Source organism: Euprymna scolopes, chromosome 33 (genome assembly GCF_053919585.1).
Source record: "Euprymna scolopes isolate OS-2025 chromosome 33, ASM5391958v1, whole genome shotgun sequence".
Taxonomy (NCBI): domain Eukaryota; kingdom Metazoa; phylum Mollusca; class Cephalopoda; order Sepiida; family Sepiolidae; genus Euprymna; species Euprymna scolopes.
Genome location: NC_136514.1, coordinates 32,146,757 through 32,173,066, shown reverse-complemented (window position 1 = coordinate 32,173,066; position 26,310 = coordinate 32,146,757). Strand labels below are relative to the sequence as shown.

At 35.3% G+C, this 26,310-nt stretch overlaps 1 protein-coding gene and 1 pseudogene across 1 annotated transcript in view; one reads left to right on the top strand and one right to left on the bottom strand.

The window, feature by feature from the left end:
• LOC145258188 (xylosyltransferase Oxt-like) overlaps positions 1–26,310 on the bottom strand; it is a 545,527-nt gene that overhangs the window by 304,029 nt on the left and 215,188 nt on the right. The window contains exon 2 of the mRNA XM_080116075.1: positions 23,668–23,896. Within this exon, the coding sequence (XP_079972201.1) occupies positions 23,668–23,896 (229 nt within the window). The remainder of the gene's footprint in view (positions 1–23,667; positions 23,897–26,310) is intronic.
• On the top strand, positions 7,858–7,974 carry LOC145258392 (5S ribosomal RNA; annotated as a pseudogene).

Below are 26,310 nucleotides of genomic sequence, written 5' to 3'. Positions count from 1 at the left end.
CTAGAGAAATAGTTTATTCGTGTAGAAACGATTAATCAGAATCAGAAATATCAGTACTTTTTGTATCTGAATCTGCATCGGAATCAGAAACATTTGTCCCTATTTTTCAATGCCAAAAGCGATTCTTTTAATTGTTTATTTTTGAAAACAGAATGCCTACTAGACACTATCCTCGAGTGTTTAAGGTCTCTCTGTATAAGAGTTTGTCAAAATAACCTGGCATGAGGATACTTTTCCCCACAAGTAAACCCTGACTAAATATTAAAAATCACATAGTATTCATGACTTAAACAAGATCTCATTATGGCTTACCCACAATGACTTTTACAAAGACTGGTGCACCTTCTCCAAGTGATGTTACCTCAAGTAACAGAATGAAGTTAGATACTCTACCAGACTAGATAAATTGTTGTCCTGAAATCCAGCAATGCAAGAGACCACAGGAAAGGTATACTATAATATATACAAGCATACAAACCGGTAGCAGTACTTGAAAATGGAAATCATGAAATCCTATCGGACTTGGAAGTACAAACGGAAAAACCCATCCAAGCAAGGTTGGTTGGTTGTTTTTGTTTTACGGCATATCAACCCTTTTTGGGTTATTTAATGCCGAATCCAAAGATTTTGAAGAAAAATATTTTTTAATAGAATATATTTGTTGTTTTCACGTCGGTTTCTATTTAACCCATAGTTGGGACCCTAACAGGTACTACCACTCCGGGTCAGAGTGGACCTGGGAGCAATGGTAATTAAAGGGTGGCTCCACACTCCCCAAAGCCCACAAGCTGGGGCCTCACCACTGGATATAGTTTAAGGTCATATCTAGGACCCCCATTGAGGGACTTTTACCCTCTGCAGGGGGGCAGTCGGCGCATTCTAATGCCCCACCGGCAGGGCCATCCAGGCAAGGAGAGTTAACAAGGAAAAAACCTGCCAGATTGTAGGCTTTGCATCCTAGAAAGCCACAAGATGAACATCAAGGAGACAGAGAAGCGAAGCAAATGCACGGAACTGACCAGAGAGCTGAAAAGGGATATGGGACATGAAAAGAAAAAAAAATCAAGATAACACAAATAATTGTAAGAGCACCAAAATACTTTGAAAAAACAAATGGAGAAATTGGAATCAAAGGGAATGCTGAGAAATAAAAAATAGCTTGAATCTTAAGGAAAACCCTTGAATGCATACACTAATGCATATGAACTATAATAATAATAATGGAATTTGCCAAACAACTCCAAGGAATATGGAACATGCATAAAGTTACTAATACCAATAATTATAAGATCACTAGGAAAAAACCTTGAAATGAATATTATGAGACACTGGAATCGAGTGAAAATTGAGACTATACAATGAACAACAATAATTAAATATGAAGAAAAGTCTTCAAGTGCTCATCTGAGCTACAATCTATTGTCCCCCTTGCTAAACTTTCAAGGAAAACACTCATCTAGCTGAAACCACTATAAAAAATTTCCCCCACTGTTTATCTGTGCCTAAGTCTAAACGTAGATTCCATGAACAAAGCTTCTTTCTTAGAACTGCACGTCTGCGGAACTCTTCTGTTTCCCTGCTTTTCAGTTGACTACAACTTGGTTGTCTTCAAGTTCAAGTCTTAATGAGCCGTCCTTACCAACTTTCCACTACTAACGAATGCTACAATATTGTCTGACCGACTACTGTACACTCATTGAACCTTATCCTTGAGTGGCCTCTGGGCTTTGATAAGTGGTGACTCTTGTAAAAAAAAAAAAAAAAAAAAATAGAATCCATAAATCAGCCCATATGAATAATAAATGCTGAATACAATTTCAGATAAACGGAAAAGGAGGAGGTAACACATACACACAAAAAGCACTAGCCATGCATTGATACCACAAACATTTCTGAAAGATCAAATAGGTTGAAAGGATCAAAGAGAAAGAGCACAAACCAAACCTCCACTGGAAGAGTGCAAAAGTACTGGAAACTTAGCACCAAATACCACCAAAATTCCAGAGAAGACCAACACGGTTCCAAATGAGAACTCGATAGTAAACGTTGTGATAATGCAAAATCATGAAAAAAATTTTATGAGTAAAGTAATAAGGATATCATCGAAGTGAAGAGTTTTCAGTTTTATTCATGCAAGAAACATGCCTTAAAGACATGTCACAGTTTACAATTTTTTTTTAATGAGGTGCTCGACTGAACTTCAATCTTTAGTCTCCACCCCCCTCCCTGTAAAACATTCACAACAAACACTTGTCTAGCTACAACCACTATTCACAATTTCCCGTACTATGTCTAAAACTAAACAAAAATTCCATAAGCAAAATTTCTCACCAAGAACCACTCGGCTGTGGAACACAATACCGCAGGGCTGCTTCCTACAAGATCGTCTTTTACAAGTCCAAAGTAAACAAGTTCTTGTTAAATCGTCTTCTTAAATAATCAAATTCTATCAAATTTCCACAGTTACCACTGAGATATCTAACACTTATCCTCGAGGAGGCTTTTAGCCTTACTAAGCCATGACCCATTAGTTAAAAAAAAAAGGTAATAATAGTGATTGTAACTCAACGGGTCACAGGTACATCTAATGTGTCTACAGGTGCAACATCTGGCTGTGTATATAAATAAAAGCAAACAAAATACGAGCTTTTTTTTTTCTCTCGAGCAAACTGTGAAAATAGGAAAGTGAAATTTTATTGATAATTTAAAGAAAAAGTTTGCAGCTGAAGTTTGAATATTCCAAGAAGTCTCAAAGGATTTTTTTCAAAGGTGAAGAGGATAAAACATCGGGTTGATAACAAACAGCCTTCATCATGATTTTGAGAAACTATGGAAATAAGGGAAATTTAAGATAAGGTTTCTACCATATATAATTCCTTCCCCACTTGTGTATAGTTTTTCTTCATGTTTATTAGTTGCGTGCAAGCGACTCTATAAGTCGGTCGGTCTGTCTGTCCATAACACTTTTGTGCTTGGCCTTTTTGGTTAAGATCAAAGGTCTGTTGTTAATAGATGCTGTTCTTAGCTTTTTAAGCTTTTCTTGATCTACATGCTGTACTTATGTTTGTAACTTTGTGATATAAAGTGAGGGTATCACTTTTCTGTATTAATTTAATGTAAAATAATCACCCACTTTACAACCAGTCAGTCTCAAAGCCATTCAAGTCATTCTCCAGATCATTCAAGTTATTTTTGAAGGATTCCAGTTATTTTTTTAAGCATTTAAGTCATTCTTAAGATCATTCAATTCATCCTTAAGTTCATTAAAGTCATTCTAAGTCATTTACTTTTTATTTATTTAAGTCATTTCAGCCCATTTTTCGATCATTTTAGTTTATCTTTAAGAATTTCATGTCAATCCTACATTCACGCATTCATTCATTACACGAGAGCACACGACTAATGGCTATCAGCCTTGTTTTTTTTTTTTAAAGTGTCCTAGTTTCTTTAAGAGCAATTTGTCCGTTGGTCGACAAGTTTGAAACAGCATTTTTTTCTTTAAGTCTGAAATAGCTTCATTGGTCTTGCATGTTCAATTTGGAAATAGCTTCATTGGTCTTGCATGTTCAATTTGGAAATAGCTTCATTGGTCTGCCACGTTCACGTTCGAAATAGCTTCATTGGTCTGTCACGTTCACGTTCGAAATAGCTTCATTGGTCTGTCACGTTCACGTTCGAAATAGCTTCATTGGTCTGTCACGTTCACGTTCGAAATAGCTTCATTGGTCTGTCACGTTCACGTTCGAAATAGCTTCATTGGTCTGTCACGTTCACGTTCGAAATAGCGTCATTGGTCTGTCACGTTCATGTTCGAAATAGCGTCGCTAATCTGTCATGTCCATGTTTGAAATAGCTTCCTTGGTCTGTCATGTCCATGTTTGAAATAGCTTCCTTGGTCTGTCATGTCCATGTTTGAAATAGCTTCCTTGGTCTGTCATGTCCACGTTTGAAATAGCTCCCTTGGTCTGTCATGTCCATGTTTGAAATAGCTCCCTTGGTCTGTCATGTTCACGTTTGAAATAGCATCTAAAGAATGGTTAAATCCCTGTTTTTTATAGTATTGGAATAGATTCCGTTACAAGACAACAGCCCTTTCACCTTTCTTTTCTTTCAACTCCAAACATGATCAGAAAAATTCACACCACGAAAATACAAGAAAATCCAACACCTTTTTAAAGGATGCATCTTCTCTATTCAACAGTGGCAATTACAATAATAAAATCGATTAATGATATTTTCTCTTTTCTTTCTATACTTCTTCTTTGTTTTAGTGAGTTACCAAAAAGTTCCTGCCTACCTCACTTTCTTTATCTGTTCTTGCCTTTCTTCTTTCTTTCCTTCCCCGTTGTGTGAAGTAGAAGATGCACTATAATCACCACCCGTTAAACTTGTTATTTTTATTTGTCAGTGCAAAGACAGAAACGGTTGGATTAGGAGGCGGGGAGGGTGGGGGGGATCTTTCGATATGCTAATTTTGGGATTTGATTAAAAGTTTGCATTTGAATAACAAGTAAATTATTCATGAACACTTCGTTTCATTTGTTTATTAATTGGAATGGGCCCCAATGACCCTCCGCCTTTCCACTAACCCCCCTCCCACCCCAGCTCAAAAGAGAATTTGAATGAAGCAACAATGAGAAATTACACGATTGCGTGAATGTAATCAGGTGGAATTCATCGATTGGATTTAGGGATAAAACAAAGACATTTATCTATAAAGGTGAGGGGGAGGTTTGACAGAGGAGAGAAGAGAAAGAAAGGGAGTTAGAGAGAGAAAGTTAGAGTAAGAGGGAGAGAGATAGTTAGAAAGAGAATTAAAAAGAAAATGTTAAAAAGAGAGAGTTAGAGATAAAAAGATAGATAGAGAGAGGGAGAGAGAGATGAAATTTTGAACTATATATATATATATATATATATATATTTTGAACTATATATATATATATATATATATATATATATATATATATATATCGATAGATAGAGAGAAAAAATGGGCGTTAGAGATACAGAGGGAGTAAGAGATAGAGGGGGAGTTAGAAAGAGATAGAGGAGGGAGTTAGAAAGAGATAGAGGGGGGAGTTAGAAAGAGATAGAGGGGGGAGTTAGAAAGAGATAGAGGGGGGAGTTAGAAAGAGATAGAGGGGGGAGTTAGAAAGAGATAGAGGGGGAGTTAGAAAGAGATAGAGGGGGGAGTTAGAAAGAGATAGAGGGGGGAGTTAGAAAGAGATAGAGGGGGGAGTTAGAAAGAGATAGAGGGGGAGTTAGAAAGAGATAGCGAGAGGGGGAGTAAGAGGGTTAGAAAGAGAGGGGGGAGTTAGAAAGAGAGGGGGGTCAGAAGGAGAGAGAGAGAAGGGGAAGCTAGAAGGAGAGAGAGAGGGGGGAAGCTAGAAGGAGAGAGAGAGGGGGGAAGCTAGAAGGAGAGAGAGAGGGGGGAAGCTAGAAGGAGAGAGAGAGGGGGGAAGCTAGAAGGAGAGAGAGAGGGGGGAAGCTAGAAGGAGAGAGAGAGGGGGGAAGCTAGAAGGAGAGAGAGAGGGGGGAAGCTAGAAGGAGAGAGAGAGGGGGGAAGCTAGGAGAGAGAGAGAGAGGGGGGAAGCTAGGAGAGAGAGAGGGGGGGAAGCTAGAAGGAGAGAGAGAGGGGGGAAGCTAGAAGGAGAGAGAGAGGGGGGAAGCTAGAAGGAGAGAGAGAGGGGGGAAGCTAGAAGGAGAGAGAGAGGGGGGAAGCTAGAAGGAGAGAGAGAGGGGGGAAGCTAGAAGGAGAGAGAGAGGGGGGAAGCTAGAAGGAGAGAGAGAGGGGGGAAGCTAGAAGGAGAGAGAGAGGGGGGAAGCTAGAAGGAGAGAGAGAGAGGGGAAGCTAGAAGGAGAGAGAGAGAGGGGAAGCTAGAAGGAGAGAGAGAGAGGGGAAGCTAGAAGGAGAGAGAGAGAGAGGGGAAGCTAGAAGGAGAGAGAGAGAGAGGGGAAGCTAGAAGGAGAGAGAGAGAGGGGAAGCTAGAAGGAGAGCGAGAGAGGGGAAGCTAGAAGGAGAGCGAGAGAGGGGAAGTTAGAAGGAGAGCGAGAGAGGAGAAGTTAGAAGGAGAGCGAGAGAGGGGAAGTTAGAAGGAGAGCGAGAGAGGGGAAGTTAGAAGGAGAGCGAGAGAGGGGAAGTTAGGAGAGCGAGAGAGGGGAAGTTAGAAGGAGAGCGAGAGAGGGGAAGTTAGAAGGAGAGCGAGAGAGGGGAAGTTAGAAGGAGAGCGAGAGAGGGGAAGTTAGAAGGAGAGCGAGAGAGGGGAAGTTAGAAGGAGAGCGAGAGAGGGGAAGTTAGAAGGAGAGCGAGAGAGGGGAAGTTAGAAGGAGAGCGAGAGAGGGGAAGTTAGAAGGAGAGCGAGAGAGGGGAAGTTAGAAGGAGAGAGAGAGAGGGGAAGTTAGAAGGAGAGAGAGAGAGGGGAAGTTAGAAGGAGAGAGAGAGAGGGGAAGTTAGAAGGAGAGAGAGAGAGAGGGGAAGTTAGAAGGAGAGAGAGAGAGGGGAAGTTAGAAGGAGAGAGAGAGGGGAAGTTAGAAGGAGAGAGAGAGGGGAAGTTAGAAGGAGAGAGAGAGGGGAAGTTAGAAGGAGAGAGAGACGGGAAGTTAGAAGGAGAGAGAGACGGGAAGTTAGAAGTAGAGAGAGACGGGAAGTTAGAAGTAGAGAGAGACGGGAAGTTAGAAGTAGAGAGAGACGGGAAGTTAGGAGAGAGTGATAGGGTGTTAGAGAGAGAGAGAGAGAGAGAGAGGCAGTTAGAAAGAGAGAGCCTTAACCTTTCAACCATACTCAACACACTAGTCCTCTCATATACGGTTAACACAAACACTCACCTATCTGCCATCCATTCTATATTTGCCTCACATCTTCTCTCTTTCTCCCCTTACATACTCAACCCACTACTCCTCTTGCAAACGATTCGCAAAAAACACACTTATCTTCCTCTCCCTATTTCTTTGCCTCATATCCTCCCTTACATTCTCCTCAGCTACCTATACCTATTAGACTTAATACTACATCTTGATCACCGTTTCGTTTCGTTTGTTCTTTTCAATGAAGTTTTTTTTTTATGAAGTCGTCAAGACATGAAGCCACTTGATGTAATGGGCTAATGATAATAAAAAGGAAGGTAGAAATACTTCAAGACAAACCAAGCCTAAAAGAGACTCCTACCACCAGTGTTTAATCCCCTAGATACCAAACAGGCTAGCTAAAATGTAACCTCTTCAAGAGACCAATAAGAAAGGAAGACTTGTTGACAAAATCTAGCCCTAAAAACAAAATGTCCATCAAATTGCTTCCAATGAGGTCATTATTATAGAGAATAATAAATACAAAAGTCTGAATGAATTAAAATATCATATTTAAGTGTATCTTACGACTAGGCAACGCTGATAACCTGCTAGTATATATATATATATATATATATATATATATATATATATATATATATATATATATATATATATACTCCCACTGAGTACTTTTCATATATATATATATATATATATATATATATATATATATATATAAATCATTAATCATTTCATTTACTTCATTGGTGTTTCATTCCAATATTTCGCTAAAAATTAGCTTCATCAGGGTTTTAGGTCCAGATTTAAATTTTTCTTCTCCGAGGATTATCTCCTCCTCATAACAAAATGAAGAAAAAAAAAATATGAACTGGACCTAAAACCTTAATGAAGCTAATTTTTAGCAAAATATTGGAATGAAAAACCAACGACGTAAATAAAATGATTTCATCATTTCATGACATTTAAAGCTTTCTAATTTATCTTTAAATTCTATTCAAAATAAATGTCTTCTGAAGTGTGTAATTACTTTTCTCTATATATATCTCAATCACATACGGCAAAATTGCATTGACACACCGGTCCTCGTCAGATCACCGAAGTTAAGCAACGTCGAGCCTGGTTGGTACCAGATGGGTGACCATTTGGGAATTCTAGGCGCTGTATGAGCTCTCCGCTTATCTCGGCATTTGTTTCCAGTCGTCGTGTATACATTTCACTGGCCACTGGTATTAAACAATGTCGAGTAAGGGGAGGTGTGGTTGGAGATTACGCACATTCTGTCACAAAAAATTCACGCGCAGGCACTCCTTCGTGGGTATCCATAGTCCATCAAAGACTGAAGGAGCCCAAAATATATATATATATATATATATATATATATATATATATATATATATATATTAAGGACAGTCCACTTAATTTGTGTTTCCTTTTTGAAAATTAAATATGTTTTTAACATGTTTTATTAATTCTTCGTTCTTATATATACATATATCTATATAATACTAAAAGTCTATGGATCTTGTATGTTTGCAATCAGATTTCCGGTTTTCAACATCCGGTTGCGCATGCGTAAATAGCAACGTCTTCAATCCGTTATTCCAATTCCGGAATTTTTATATCGCTTTTAATACAAACAATTTCATTTAATTTGATCAAATAGTTATTTATATATACAAATAATACATAGATTCATAGATAATTATAATATATATTATAAAATCTATTTATCTATGAATCTATTAATAATATGAAATATTACCCTATACAATTTTGTTGAAAACACCTCTCACTTTCCCTCTAATAGATTTCAACACTCCTACTCCCTCTGTTTTCGTTACGTACGCGAGAAATAGTTACGTGTATGTGTGAGAGAGAGAAAAAGAGAGCAATGTAAAACTGGATAGAGTTATCCCCCTTAACTAATGCAGACCTTTTTACTAGAGGGCGTTATTACAAAAAAATTTCTTTTTCTTCTTCCCATGTTTTTTAAAGTCGTCTGCTTACATTTCCAAACGGAAAGCTGAATCGGTAAATGCACACATTTCTATTACATTAAATAGTGTTTTCCTTTACACAATGGGTACTGAATGTTTGCTTAAATTAAATGAAAAAAGTTACATTTTATTTTCATTTTCTATTTAAAAAGCCATTATTAACATGTGGAGAGTTTTTTTTATTATTCTGTACTTTCAACTAACAATTTCATTTAAAAGATGATATATCAAAATTTGAATTTAACTATAATAAGGATTATGATACCTGTTCAGTGCATATTTACCTATAAGTATGACCAACCACTTATAATTCAGTAACTGTAATTTAAAAAAAAATAACAATTATAATAAACAGAACGACTCATAGAAATCTATCTATATTCTTTTTTCATTTTAATATACTTTCATAGAAATGCTTCTGTTATGTAAAAAAAACTATTTTCTTTATGCCACAAGTGTCACGCTCATACATGAATTCCATAGCTAATATAACGTACAGACCCAACGGGTCACGGGTGGTCTAGTATATATATATATATATATATATATATATATATATATATATATATATATATATATATATAGATAGATAGATAGATAGATAGATATATTAGCGTTGGGATGATTAATCGGAATCGGGAATCAGCAAAAATTGGAGCTTTTTGGGGCATTCAAATCGGTATCAGAATCGGGAACATTTGAGCCTATTTTCCGATGCCAAAACCGATTCCATTTAATTATCTTTTTTATTTGATTTTGGTTTAAGAAACATCTTCCACTACGTGTAGTAATAATAAAATAAATATTTATTGATTTAAACTTGCAGTAAGACTAAAATCTCAAGATCACCTCACAAATGTGTTTTTACGTTTGAGAAGATATAAGCACATTTAAGATGTGTTTTTACGGCAATCGGGACAAAAAAAAAACAACACTTTTATAGTTAAACATTTAGAGATTTATAAAGAATCGGAATCAGTAATGCTTATTTAGTATGAATTTAGTATGAAATCGGAAAAAATATAGGAATCGTCCCATCGCTAATATATATATATAACAATTTCAGGCACCGATGTGAAAAAATAAGTGGAAGGGCCGAAAAATAAAAAATGGACAGTATTCAACCAAATATACCTTACTTTTTATTTATCAAGAATTTTCTATTATTTTTCAAAATATGTTCTCGTTTGTTTCCATTATATTTCGTTGAAGGAATTCTCATTTATCATTGAATATATTTAAAATTCCCTTCCGCTTGTCATTTCTGTTCGCTATTTCAACGCTATTAGCGATTCCAATTTTCACATCACACTCCTTCGTCTTTCATCTTTAATCTGCCATATTTCACACTTCAGCAACGTTCAGCCAGGTCAGTATCAGATTGGTCACTATAGGTGTTTTATGTAGAGACTAGAGTTACCTGATGTTGCCTGGGGAAAAGTTGCAACATTTCTATCAAAACTTCTCTCTCTACCTCTCTTCTTTTTTTTTTTTACCCCAGTCCTCGTTTTCCTATCCTCCTCCTCAAACTCCTCTGCTCAGCCTATACCTCTCTAGCTGGACACACACACACACACACACACACACACACACACACACACACACACACACACAACTCCTTTATAGAATAGATTCTTCATGGAATTAGTTAGAATTTTCTTTCGAAATTCGTTCATAACAAAACTGAAAAATCGCCCCCACCCCACAAACGACAACCCCAGCCCATTCAGTTCAACCTCAGAAAAATGAATATTTTTTTCTAACTTTTAGATGCTACTCATTCAAGGCAACGCTGATCAAGAATATACCAACTTTGTGGGTCCTTGTTTTATAGTTTTTAACTTTTAGATGGACATACAAACATAAACACAGACAACTTAAATGCCTACTAGACACTATCCTCGAATGGCTAAGGTCTCTCTGTACAGGAGTTTGTCAGGACAACCTGGCACGAGGATACTTCTCCCTAGAAGTAAACACAGACCAAATATTCAAAATCACATAGTATTCGTGGCCCAAACAAGATGTCAGCATAGCTAGCCCACACTGACTTTTACATGGAATAGTTAACCTTCTCCAAGTGATGTTACCTCAAGTAACAAAACGAAGCTGGTTACTCCACCAGACTAGATGAATTCTTGTCCTGGAATTCAGTAAAATCAGATCACAAGAAAGATATACTATACAATATTTAAATAGGTAATTGGAGAGAAGGAAATAATGTTCTCAACTTTTTTACTAACTCAGTGTTTGAGATATAAAGAACTTTAATGGCATATTCAAACATCTATGTATCTCATAGAGACCAAGTGTTAGCCCCAAGAAAGGGTCCACTTGATTTCTGGTAACTTCGACTGAGGTAAGAGATATATATAAGTGAAAGTGTCTGTCTGTCTGTGTCTATGTGTGTACATTTCCGTATGCAATAACTGTCAATTTTTAATCTACAGACTCAAAATTTGATATACAGGGTACTGAGATTTGGGAAAATCTTTGGGGTCAGTTTCAGCCAGAAATTTGGCTGTTAAGGAGTCAAAGTTCAACGATTTTACCTTTGAGCACTCTACCAAACTCCTCCTACAATTTTGGGTCTAAACACTTGAAATTTTAGATATAGATTCCTTGTATATGGATCCAACTTAATAACTTGATTTGAGCTCTAAACAATAAATTTTAAGGGGTCATAATAGGGGTCAAAGTTACAAAAATTGACCTTTTTTTTTTGCTCAGCATACACCTCAAAACACCCGGGCAACGCTGGGCACGCAAGCTAGTATATATATATATATATATATATATATATATATATATATATATATATATATATATATATATATATTCTATAATATATTAAATCGTTAATTGGGAAGAGAAAAATTATGTTCTCATCATTTTTACTTCCTCAGTATTTTAGATGTAAAGTAGAACTTTAATGGAATATTCGAATATGTGGTTATATATATTTTGCATATATGTATCTGTTATGGCTTAGTATAAGCCACCAATAAAACAGAACAATTGTGTAAGTTTAGACATGCATTAATAAAAGACAAACGGTTAAAGCATGAAAATAGTGTTACGTTTCACCGAGCACAGCGAGGTTAACTCCAGAACAAGAGCCATACCTGGGATCGTTAAGCTTCCAGTATATATGGACATTGGTTGATTCCATTAAGTGAGTAGTTCCTCTACAACAATATCTTATACAGATATCAAGTGTTAACCCCAGAAAGGGGCCCCCTTGATTTCTGATTACTTTGACTGAAGTAAAACGAAACAAAAAGTGAAACAACTTATATGATGAACTAGCCTGGATGCCCGACGTTGCCCGGGTGTTTGGAGATGTTTATTGAGCAAAAAAAAAAAAAAAAAAAAAAAAAAGTGTTTGTAGGCAGGCAGACTCGAACCCGTTCCACGAAGGAGGAAAAAAACATGAAACATAAAAAGCAAAAGGTGACGTCTTTGCTGTTTCACCCATCGCCAAACTGGAAGTGGCGAATGTTTAAATTAAGGCTAGTCAATTGAAAAGAGGGGATTACTTTCGAAAATATCGGCAAAAAACGCGACTCTCCCTGTAAAAAAGTTCCCAGTTGAGAATGAAAGAATTAATGTTTTTAGCCAATTTTTCGATATTTGTTGTCTGAAGGGTCGAGCTTCAAAACGATACTTATCTCATGAAAATCTTTTGCCTCTGTCAAAAGTTTTAGGCAGACATACAAACATACATACATATACTTAAACAGACGGGTGAAATTTATATAATAGACTAGCCTTGCCCGAGTGTTTGTGGGGGTGTGTGTAGGATAAAAAAGTTTTGGTAGGTAGGTAGGTAGGCTCGAAACCGAAGCCTTGAGGTAAAGGTTGAAACGAGAACATGACATGTTACCGCTACGCTAAGGCAGAGAAGTGAAAATGGTTGAAATTAAATGATTCAAAAATGCAGATTATTAAACGAACGTCTGCTTTTCCAGGTCAAACATCACGCCATAGGGGAATGAAATCCCGCAATTAATTCTGGCTTTAAGCCAATTAAGCTTGAAGGTTCCTGCGTATTTGTTTGTTTCCCCAAGATGTTGGGGAAAACCAGCTCCCATATAAAGGGGAGTAGCAATTGTCTGATATGACGGATTTTCCCCTCGCATTGATCAAAGCTTATTGCTTTCTGGATGTCTCATCACAAAGGGCCGAGAAGCTCACTTGTCTTTCGATTTTGTTTCAATTTTTAATGAAAAACATGAACAAACAGGCGGAACCACGGGATAGCGTGAATTTTATAAAATAAAAGTCGCTCAAATAAAAGATAGAGAAGACCTCCTTTCGTAAATCGTAGATATTATAATCTAAGGAGCATATAAAAAGTTGTAAGAATTAGTGCACACACACACACACACAAATACACATTTTCACTTTTATATTATAGACTAGCGAGGGTACCCGGCATTGCCCGTGTGTTTGAAGGTGTTTATGTAGGAGGGGGTGACCTTGTTTTAATATTATAAAAAAAAAACACGATGTTAAAAAAATTGGAAAAACCAAAACAAGGCAAAAAAAGAAAAAAAAAAGGTGTAAAAGAGGAAAAAAAAGTTTAGGTAGGAAGCTAGGATTGAACCCGAAGCATCGAGGCTAAGGCGGAACAAAAAAACCTGACAGATAGCCAAAGAGACATACAATTGAGAACGGATAAAATTAAACTTTAAAAACACTTGCAGGTGGTTTAAACTAATGTCAATGTTTTCTAGGTCAAACATGACGTCATTGTTGTAGTAGCAGGAGGAGAGAAAATGAAGGAACGATTTTTTCGGCACCCCTCCTTGTAGAAAAGGGTCCAGTTTAGGGTGAAAGAATGTTTTTGGCCAATTTTTCGATACTTGTCGTCCAAGATGTCGGGCTTCAAAATGATACCAATCTTGTGAAAATCCATCGCCTCTGTCGAAAGTTTTTGAGACATACAAACCTACATATATACATAAATACATTTTTGCTTTTATATATATACTAGCGGGAGGGGGGGTACCCGGCGATACCCGGGTGTCTTGAGGTAAATCAAAACTCGGGGGGGGGGTTAAAATAATAAAAAAAAATGTTTTGGTAGGTGAGTGTATGAGGATCGAACCCAAACATCGAAAAAAAACAAAGAAAACTAATGTAAGGCAAACGAACGATGAAAACAGAAAAACGAACACGTGAAAAATGGCTTGAATAAGCCTGTTTCAATATTAAAATTTAAAAAATTGGTGGGTACCCGGGTGTTTTGGGGTGTGTGGTCGGGGGTGGATAAGCGAAGTAAAAAAAAAAAAAAAAAGTAGAAAAACGAACGTTACGTGAAAAATGGCTTAAATAACACTGGTTCAATATTTAAATTTAAAAAATCGAAAAAAAAAAAAAAGACATCTCACACCACGATTCGAATCCAAAACCTTTAGATAATCAACCAACGCGCTAATCAAGTGAGCTAACACGACGTACATGAACTTTAGTCAGTTTTTCAACTATTTAAAGTAAATCAGGTCAGTACATCATCTGACGCATGTGTAGAACCGGTCATCGTCACAAGAGGACTGTTTTTGTTGACCCCCCACCCCCCTGTCGCAAATTGTCGATTTCGAGGTGAAAAAAATGAACGTTTTGGGCCAATTTTTTTATATTTTTCGAACGAAGGATGGAGCTTCAATATGATACTGAGTTTGTGAATTTTCGTTGTGTCTGTCAAAAGTTTTTAGCGGATACACAAACACACATACATACAAACATACATACTCACATTTTCGCTTTTATATATATATATATATATATAGATGATTACTGCCACTCACCAATGTAATCATATTTAGATGCACTTTCAAAATTTTTTTAGATGCGATATACTTTAAAGTAATAATGTGGAGTGACAGTCAGGTTACACATGTAAAATAAGAATAAGTTCAAGACTCCTAAATGCTATACTAGAATTGCCTGCAAGATCTGTGCAATAAAGCCTATAATTGTCAAGTAATAATCTGTAATAAGCGACAGTCCTCTAGAGGTTGAAGGTTCAATACTCAGGGCAGGCGATACTAAGAATACAAATTACTTCAAACTTTTATCCATTCATGGTTGATGGATTAAATAAAGAGTTTTGTTTAAAATTCTGTTTAGATTCCCTGAGAGAAAGATTCCTGAGTTCAACAAGATGAATTTGAAACGAGGTCGAAGTTTATATTGGTTGAAACATTGTGAGAATAAGATCTAAGATGAGAAGAATAGTTTGGAATAATTCCAGTAATCCAAATTTAGATGCTGGTTTGCCTTTTTTTTTTACCGTTATCTTTTCATCTTTTTTACCGGTTTCTTAATTTTTTTACCGCTTTGTTCTCATTTTTTTTTATTACCATTATCTTTTTTTTTACTGTTATTTTCATTTATCTTTTTACCGTTATCTTCTTTCTTTACCGTTATCCCCTTTCTTTACTGTTATCTTCTTTTTTTTTACCATCATCTTCATTTATTTTTTTTACCGTTACCTTCTTTTTTTTACCGTTACCTTCTTTTTTTTACCGTTATCTTCTTTTATATAACGTTATCTTCTTTTATATAACGATGCTTTTTTTTTTTTCTTACCGTTATGCTCTCATATTTTTTTAACCGTCATCTTCATTCATTTCCTTACCATTATCTTTATTTATTTTTTCATTGTTTTCATTTTCTTTACCGTTATCATCTAATTTTTTTTTTTTTTTTTTACTTTTATCTCCTAATTTGTTTTAATATCGGCCAAACTGTCGTAAAAATAGTAAAAAAGATTAGAATAGTAGTCAGAATAATTGTGATGGAACGATTCCAATATTTCCCTCGATTCTGATACAATTACTGATTTTGTTCTAAATTTCCGATTCCGATACAATTACCAATTCAGATTCTTTTACAATTTCTAAATATAGGGTTATTTACTATAAGAGGGTGGGGGGTTCAGATTACCAATAACCCGTATAATATGAACATATATTTTAGCAAATGTAAAAATATAATTAATGGTGCGACTTATAGACTTTAGTTTTACTGGTAGTTTAAAATCAATAAAAATTTATCACTTCATCTTTTTCTCCTTTAAGCGCCAACATTTACGTGGTGATCTCATTTTGGCGTACATTCTCTTCAATGACCATTATGACCCCACACTCAGGACCTATTATTCACTTCTGCACCAGAAAGAAGTCTCTGCAAGTATTACCAGAAACTGTTTCACTGCCGATTTTAATTGAACTGAAGGAGAGACACCCTCCCAATCAAAATCCTTGTACCTTTTTCTTTTTCTTTTTAATTTTCTTCCCTTGAAGATTGTAACGCTGGGTATGGGGCAGCCAAAACAGATGCCAACATTGCCCTGCTTTTTATTGAAACCAACTGAGAGCTCTTTTTAGTATCCTCGTTGTTCCCTTCAGTGCAATTGTCTGGATCTCTTTTGCACTTGGTTCACCAAGAATATTAGTTAGGTAGGACTTCAGGTCCTTCTTCATAAGCCATGTGACACCTGGAATGGACTTCCAGGAGATGAAGTAAATGTGACAATGATGCAGCAGTTCGAGTCGAAATTGAGCAGATATTGGGCTACTGTATCCCCTTCTGTATATATATTTTTTATTTCAATTTTATTTTATGTATATTTCTATTATTTTCTATTATTTTATGTATATTTTATATACTATTTTATATATATTTTATATACTATTTTATGTATATTTTATATATTTATGTATATATATTTTATATTATTTTATGCATATATTTATATCATTTTATGCATATTTTATATATTTATGTATATTTTATATAATTTTAAGCATATATATTTTATATATTTATGTATATTTTAAATAATTTTAGGCATATATATTTTATATAATTTTATGCATATATATTTTATATATTTATGTATATTTTATATATTTATGTATGTATATTTTATATTTTATATTATTTTATATATATTTTATATTATTTTATGTATATTTTATATTATTTTATGTATATTTTATGTACAGTTTATATATATTTTATATTATTTTATATATATTTTATATTATTTTATGTATATTTTATATTATTTTATGTACATTTTATATATTATTTTATATTATTTTATGTACATTTTATATATTATTTTATATTATTTTATGTATATTTCTATCACCTTTTCCCTACATCAAAACTGAAGCCATGGAAAATTTTACATCAAGGTTTTATACCAAAGCAAATTAAAGCAATAAAAAATTTTTTTAAAAAAGCTTTTGACATTGGAAAATAGGCACATTTTTTTTTTTTTTTGATAAATTATAAAGTTCCAATTTTGTTAATTCCTCATTCCAATTGTTGCCACATTTACCAAATAATCTAAATAATCAGACGTCATCAAAATTCCAAAACAATTTCTCTTCTTTCTTAATTTAATTGGAATTCATTGAGATGAGTATTATTTATTTTTATTTATGGCGGACCATTACTCTCATCTTTTCTTATCTGTTCCACAACGTTTCAGCCAACTATTCCTCTGGCCTTCGTCAGGTGGTAACCGTGATGGATAGGAACTCTGAATCTCCTAATTGCATTCACTGCCTTCCGTAGTTGTTGTCGTCTCACCACGTTTTGGCCAAGTAAGCCTCTGGCCGGCTTTGGGTAGGATTGAAACTGCTATCTTCAGACAATTCTCACCTGGAACCGTAGAGATTCAACGTCTATCAACTGCGCCATGGGCCCCGAAGGCAGTGAATGCAGTCAGGAGATTCAGAGTTCCTATCCGCCGCGGTTATCACCTGACGAAAGCCAGAGGAACAGTTGGCCGAAACATTGTGAAACAGCTAAGAAAAGATGAGGATAATGGTCCGCAATAAATAAAAAATAATTTCTCTTCTTTCTTCAACATCATTCGAGTCTTCGCTTCTCATACTTGTTCATGCACTCTGCACCGTTTCATCTCTGCACCGTTTCCAAAATCTTAACTTATTTAATCGTTCATTCTATTCTGCATCTTTTTGTCCTAGTGTGACACAAAGCTGCTAGCTCTCCTCAATTTGCATGTTTTGCATTCAAAACTAAAATTAGCTGTTGACGAGAATCCAGGAAAGATTAGCGGAAGACGTATGAAAACTGGTCGTACAAATAAAGCAAGAACAAAATTGCATTAAAACAAATTTATTCGTTTCGCAGTCGTCGTCCTACGATGCTAATTATTCATTGGTCAAATAACACATTAATGAGAAATTAGTTGCCGCAGTCATTGGTGAAAATTAACAATGAATTCGTAATTTGAACCATTAAACAAATTCCCAACTCAACATCTTGTATAAAACATTTCTATTGTGTTCAAAAGAATTATGACACACACATGAAAATATATCTTTATTGTCCGTGACGGTTATGGATGGTTGGTTGTTAGGGAGCTTGGTTGTTTTGGTTTTACGGCATATCAACCCTTTTCAGGTTATTTAATGCCAAATCCAATGATTTTCAAGAAAATTTTTTTAATAGAATATATTTGTTTCTTTTTTTTTTCAAGTAGGTTTCTATTTAACCCATAGTTGGGACCCTAACAGGTACTACCACTCTGGGTCAGAGTGAACCTGGGAGCAATGGCAATTAAAGGGTGGCTCCACACTCCCCAAAACCTGCAAGCTGGGGCCTAACCATCTGATATAGTTTAAGGTCATATCCAGGGCCTGTTAGGGAGCCGATGCACACACAGGAATTCGATGGGTTGATTCTTCTCAGGCTTAAATCTTCAATGTTCAATGATATCTTTTTCAGATATTTGTGACGAACTGAAATGCCCCTTTATGACGGTATTGTCATTGTAGTCACAGCTCGAAGGCTATTGTTTTGTTTTTTTACTCCCCTTCACTCCAAGCAAGACATATTGCCACTTGGATGTAAGGGGTTATCAATTGGGACCAAAGGAAGATTAACAAGATGTTGGTTTACATTACATTTAAACTTCTGCATATCAGTACAGTAAGAGAAGCAGGTAGCAGGAAGGGAATTCCAAAGTCTAGCTGTTCAAGGGAAGAAGCTTTTAGAGTAGAAAGCTTTCTGGCATTTAGGGACCTCAACAGTGAAGGGGTGTGATTTTGTTGCTAAGCGGGTTTGTCGGGGATACGTACGTCAAGAGGGCACCAGTGCAAGGAGTCCAGAGCATATTCCATTAAAATATTTGTAAAATAGGCACAGGGATGCAATATTGTGGCGATGGGACAGAGGTTGGAGTCTAGTCGACAAAGCAGGATCTTTTTTGGGCCCTATCTAAAAGGGAGAGACTTGTAGTAGATGCCCGAGCCCAGATGTGGCAACAATACTCCATACATGGGCGAATGGTGGAATTGTAGAGGTACAGGATATTCTGAGGTGTGAGTAGTCTTCTAGCACGATAGAAGTAGCCCACCTTTTTTGCAGCAGCCTTTGCAATGTTCTCAATGTAATATTTCCTATGGATGTTAAGTTAAGGTGTTTGAAGGAAAAATTTTCAGGTAGGGAGTTATTTATCATAGATATCAGTGGTTGGAGAGGCTTCTTGTAATTGTTAAAGGAGAGCAGCTTAGTTTTACTAGTATTAAGTGTTACCATCCATTTACAGCACTATTTTCTAAAGATTCAGCCATTGTCTAAGATTTGTATACATCTGTTCTTCCTCGTGTATGTTATAGAGAGTTGTATCATCAGCAAATATACCATCTCAGACACAATATTATCAGGGAGGTCGTTAATGAATATAAGAAATAATAATGGTCCAAAGATGTTGATTACACCTGTGTAATCTTCTGTCGAAAATGAGTTTTCAATCATCATTCTTTTAATTTATCTATTTTTTGACGATTGTTGCTTCTTCACAGCAGGTGCCCGTGTCAGCCTCATAATTTTTAATCAAATGACCTTTTTGGTACATTTGATAATTATTTTATTGTTTTTATGCATTTGTCCGGATACACACTTCTGTCATTTCTCGTTACACACAGACTAGGTATCAAACAAGGTGTCAGGTTCATAAATTTGATTCAAATGACCTTTTGGTACATTTGATAATTATTTTATTGTTTTTATGCATTTGTCCAGATACACACTTCTGTCATTTCTCGTTACACACAGACTAGGTATCAAACAAGGTGTCAGGTTCATAAATTTGATTCAAATGACCTTTTGGTACATTTGATAATCATTTTATCATTTCTTTAATTTGTCGTCAGGTGTATGCTTTTGTCAAAATAATTTCTAAGTACACATGGTCCAGATATCCAACATTTGATGAGAATCTAGGAAAGATTAACAGAGGAGGAGACAGATGAAAACTGGTCATATGAATAAACCAAGAATAAAATTGCATCAAAACAAATTTATTCGTTTCGCAGTCGTCTACGATGCTAATTATTCATTGGTTAAATAACAAATTAATGAGAAATTAGTTGCCGTGTTCGCAGGTCAAATTACAAATAAATTCGTAATTTCAAGCATTAAACAAATTTCCAACTCATCTTGTATAATGCCACAGTTTGACCAGAGTTGATTCAGTGCAGGGTTTCCCAACGTTATTTTACCTGTGGACCCCCCCCTCCCCCCTTAAAATCTATTTGGTCCGTGTTCAGAATTTCCCTAAAAGTAAAAAAACAAAAGTAAAGAAAAATCTGTATGATGTACGAAGCAAAAATATCATATTCCAAAAATCATGCAAATTGATCAAATAGATTTTTGGGTTTTTTTTAGCCCAAGATCAAAATTGCTTAAGAGATTGGGAAGGGGTTGGTCGACAGTCATATCACATTTTGTCTATTTGTTTTTTTCGAAACTTATTCCAAATTAGACTCCAATACCATCTCAGAGATATAAAATATCTAAAATTGTTTTAAAATGAATTTTATGTCTTTGTCTACAATTTCTCTTATATTAAAAAGAAAAAAAAAAAAAAAAAAAAAAAAGGAAAATTTATATTATGTATGTATCCATATTCGAAAAATAAGATAAATTGTTTTTTTTATTTATATTATTCTAATCTTTATAGTTGTTGTTTTACAATGTTTCGGCCAACTATTCCTCTGGTCTTCATCAGATTATTAACCGCAACAGGATAGAAATGCTGAATCTTCAACTGTATCTTCAGTAATTACTACCTTCCATAGCTGTTGTTGTCTCACCACGTTTTGGCCAACTAATCCTCTAGCCGGCTTCGGGTAGGATTGAAACTGCTATCTTCAGACAGTGCTCACCTGAAACCGGCGAAATTCAACGTCTCTATCCACTGCGCCACAAAGGCCAAAGGAATAGTTGGCTGAAACATCATTAAACAACAACTATAAAGATGAGGCTAAGTCCGCAAATAAATAAATAAAATATACAAATTACTCATCTCAAAAAGAATTCCAGTAATTAAATTGATCAAGTAGTTTTATTTTTTAAATAAGAAAATACAAATTTTAGGACAAAGAGTGAATGTCTCACCCAGCATGTTGACAAAAATATCAAGAAACAAAGGGAGATAACTTCCAAATAAATCATACTCAATTTATCTTGTAATGCCTTATGAATTTCCATTAATCACTTAAAAAGGAAAGTCCCATAAAAAAAGGGACTATAAAAAAGAGAGAAAAAAAAGGAGAGGCACTTAGAAATACCCTACATATACACATTAAGAAATGTGTCTGAATAATGAAATTTGTCGGGAAGATGTGGGCAAAATCTAGGCAAGCCAATGCAGACTGATGAAAGAGCTGGGCATAAAAATGTCAACTATGAAGAAAGTACTGAGAGTCTTCGCTAAGTTTCATCCGAAAGTTGCAAGAGCCAATTCCTTATAAACAAGGTATTACAGAAGTCAAGAAAATCCTTAACCGTGTCAAAGTAGAGATAGCATGGTTATTTTCGAGAACAAGTTGTATGACATGCAGAGTCGCGTTTCATGATGGCCACATTTTGTCACCTTGCATCTCTGAAAGATAGCGGCGGCAAGAAAGCTATTCAGGATAACACCTACTGCTGCACATTTTGGCTATCCGAAGATCTTAGTTTTTTTTTTTACTTTTACTATAATTCACCCTGTAACGTAACGTCACAAATGGACAAATAAATAAAACAAATAAAATTCGGGTCAGCATTTTTTTTTTTTTTTTTTTTTACCAAAAGCATTTACTACAATTTCTCTCCCATCAATATCCTTGGCCTTCGGGATAAGATCAAAGTGTAGTATCTGTTCTTCAGATGCTGCACTTCTATTTCTTGTTCTCTTTCTGTGGAGGAGAAATCCTTCACGACTGAGACAATTTTTATTTTTGTACCTTTTCTCCACGTTAAAAAACGACCCTGGTGTTTAACTCTGTCCCGTGGGGAGGCATAGTAAATAGGTACAATTTCTCTCCCATCTCGACACAACTTAAAAAGTATCTTGCTGCCAGATGTCCATCTAGCCGACATTTCCCTTTCCTCCGATCACATGCCAACCGCAGCCGGCCCATTCTAGTCCTCGGCTTTACACATCCATTTCCAAGATTTATAAAAAAAGATGTGGGCAACATCCAGGCAATGCAGACTGATGAAAGAGCTGGACATAAAAAGGTCAACTATGAAGAAAGTACTTCGCTAAGTTTTATCCAAAAATCGCAAGGGCCAATTCCTTACAAACAGTCTTACAGAAGCCAAGAAAATCCTTAACGGAGTCATACCCAATTGAACAAGAGATAGCATGGTTATTTTCGAGAACAAGTTGTATGACGTGCAGAGTCGCGTTTCACGATGGCCACATCTTGCCACCTCACATCTCTGAAAGAAAGTGGCGGTAAGAAAGCTATTCAGGATAATCCGAAGATCTTAGTGTTTTTTTTGTTTTTTTTTACTTTTACTATAATCCACCCTGTAACGTAGCGTCACAAATGGACAAACAAAGCAAATAAATAAAATTCGGGTCAGCATTTTTTTTTTTTTTACGAAAAGCTTTTATTACAATTTCTCTCCCATGTTAACACAACTTAAAAAGTATCTTGCTGCCACATATCCACCTAAACGCCGTTTCCCTTTCCTCCGACACAGCCGGCCCATTCTCATCCTCGGCTTTACACGTCCATTTCCTTGGACATGCACTTTGCTTCTGCCTGAGCATGTGGTGCATTCTTTTCTCCTTTTTTTTTTTTCCTTTTTCTTCTTGCACACACTTCCTATTTTGCAAATGTTTTTTTTTTCACTTACTGCTGCTAATCTCTTTGCAGCCAGCCATCCTTCGCTGCTGCTGATATTTTCCCACACGCACATATGCACTTTGTTACAACCCAAAAAAAGGGCACAGTATCACTTGGACATAAAAGGTTTCTATTTGGGCCCATATCTACAGGGACACTATGTAGCAAGTTGAGCAGCGAGATATCTGTTCACATTAAATTTAAACTTGTGCATGCCAGAGAAGCTAGAGATCAAGAGGAAATTTCAAAGTCTAGCAGTCCAAGGGAAGAAACTATTAGAGTAGATGGCTTTCCGGCATCTAAGGATTTTTACAGTGAAGAGGTTGAATTTTGCTGCTTGTCAGGTTAGTCAGGGGATATTTATGTCGAGGAGACAAAAGGGCTATGATCATCAAGTCCTGCAAAGACAATCCTGTAAGGAATTGTGCAAGAAGAAGGAAAGGCAGACAAAAGACGATATAGATATAGGAGGACAATATCGGAGAGTGAGCAGAGCTGGCACAAGACAAAATTTGGGAGAGCTGGAGAAAACTGATTGCCAGGCTATCATTGGTACCTCCCCCAACGATTATCTAGACCAAAGGACAGATGAGAGAGTGCATCAAATAGTTTCTACATAGTGGTACATCGGCAAACCTTTTAATATATATGAATGCAATAGATTTTTAAAAAGACTGACCTACCTTTATAAGGGCAATATCTGGGAAGCGTCTTTGGATAAAGCTTTCCTTCTTTGTCCAAACAAGCCACGTTGGTTATTTCCTGTTTGCATTGCAGAGTTCTTGCCCTGCTAATCGCAGACACTGTCTCTTTCACCTTTATCTCACATTTCGGAGTATAATTCTGCCGAGATTCTATCACAGGCGGACCTTTTTCATTCTCCAACACGTTTCGTGTAAGAATAGTCTGTCTCTGCAAAGAAAATAGAAAATAGTAAAGAAAACGGAAATACATTTCAGAAATGGTGAAAGAAAGTTCTGATACGAGGTGCCTTAAATAATTTTTCGACACGTTTTTTTTTTTTTGTACAGGCATTTAAAATTGTCATAGGTTCTTGAAAATTCAGGATGTTATTGCTATACATCTTATGAGATGACTGACTGAATTTTTATGATTTCAGATTTAAATGAACAGCTACAGCAGGAATTGGAATACATCCTACTAAAGCCTGATTGTCACAGCTGACTGAATTTCAAAAATGCAATCCAGACGTGAGGACATTTTAGAAGAATGATATGCAATAAAATTATTTTTATTATTGGAATCCTTTTGAGATGAGGAATTTATATTTTTTTTTATTTGCAGACTATTCTCCTTATCTTCTACTTCTTCTTTCAAAACGTTTCGGTCAACTATTCTTCTGGTGGTAAACCTTCACAGGATAAGAAAGCTGAGCCTCTTAACTTAAATAATATCACATTCGGTGTGACTTTTGGTTATTCCCTAGACTACATGAAAATTTGCAGGCTTTTTGAAGACTATAATACTATTCTATGGTTAAAATTTTATGACAATTGGTAAAAAAAAAGACCTATACTTACAAACCAATAAAATATGCCCAAATTTGCTTACATTTGTATATATAGTATCCTGCAGGCCAGCTTCAGTTGTCTCCTCCCGTGGCCTAGCCAAGCCACTAATATACATGTATGGGCGTGGTTGAGAGGCTAAGAAATTGAGGGTGGGAAGTTGTATATTTTGGTTTTGATTCTAGCTCATGGCATCTAAGTGATATATATATATATATATATTAATTTATTTTTATTTCGGACTATTATTCTCATCTTTATTAGTTGCTGTGACGGAGGCCAGAGGAATAGTTGGCCGAAACGTTGTGAATAAACAAAACCAATAAAAATAAAAAAAAGATAACAAAAAACAGCAACTAATAAAGATGAGAATAATAGTCCGAAATAAAAATAAATTTATAATGCTCATCTCAAAAATGAATTCCAATTAAGGAATAATATATATATATATATATATATATATATATATATATATATATATGTATGTCATCCAAATACAGTACTGTTTCACTGTATCACAGCTCATCAGTGCGACTACACAAGCAACTACCTCAAGCCAGAATTGAAACCCGACCATCCGTGCGATAGTCAAGGCTTCGAACCATTATGTTAAATCAGCAGCTGCGGCGCGGTTAGTGAATTAACAATGTTTTGACATCGTCCAAATACCTAAGCTTGATTTGTTTACACACAGAGCATCGCTTAATACGTTAATGGTATATCGTGTATCTCTTCCCAATATGCTCAACGTTTTGATTTCACTATTTTATATTAGATTTAATATAAAAATCAATAGAAAATTGTTTCTCTAATAATAAATACGTAATTTGCATGAATTAAAATATCATATTTAAGCATATCTTATGACCGGGCAACGTTGGGCGTAGTACAGAAGAAAAGTCCCTTCTGGTTTTAAAAGTTTACATAAAAAAACAGGTTTTACTTTGAAATGCTTCTTTTTCGAATGGTTTCATTTTTCATAAAATGTAATAATCAAAAAATATTTAAAATGTTTCAAGTTTTAAAATTAGAAAAAAAAATTACATTTGCAAACATTATTTTATTACAAGATATTAAAAAAAAAAAATATTTAAGAGCTATGTTTTTTATGTAATTTTAAAACATATTTTTAATGGTATAAAACCGTTCTGAAAAAAAAAAAAACCATTACAAAGACTAAAAAAATATTTTTTGATTATAGCATATTTTATCTCTATCTCTACTTTAATATGAAAAGAAGTGTGTATGTGTGTGAGAGAGAGAAAGAGAGTTCCTTAAGGATCCTTAAACGGTTGGGCCGATTTTTAAAAAATTTCACACAAATGTACTTTATGTGCCTGACAGTGTTCTTAGATAGAAGACATTCTGATATAAAACCTGTCTTCAATAAGTATCAATAGTCAAAAAAAAAAAAAAAAATCCAGTGAAAGAAACAGGTGATTTTGACTAAAGTTGAGGTCTTATAAAACCTAGCATCACAAATGTATTTGAGAAGTTTTATTACAGCACAAGCAAAAAGGCCCATCATTTATAATCAACAGTAGGCTCTTTAATATGACAGGGGTGCGTTCGAAATGAATATTTCTGTTTAGAGTACAATATAACCATGATACTGGACTTTTGCATTTTAAACTTTAATTCAAGCCATTATAAAAAAAATAATTTCATAAAATCAATAGATTCTCTACAGTGCAACGTAGACTACAATGTATTGTAGACTAAGGGACTGCAGGAAGGATTGAAAAATGGGGGATTTTAACGATTTCAATGACAATAAGAGATGGGGAGGGTGAAACA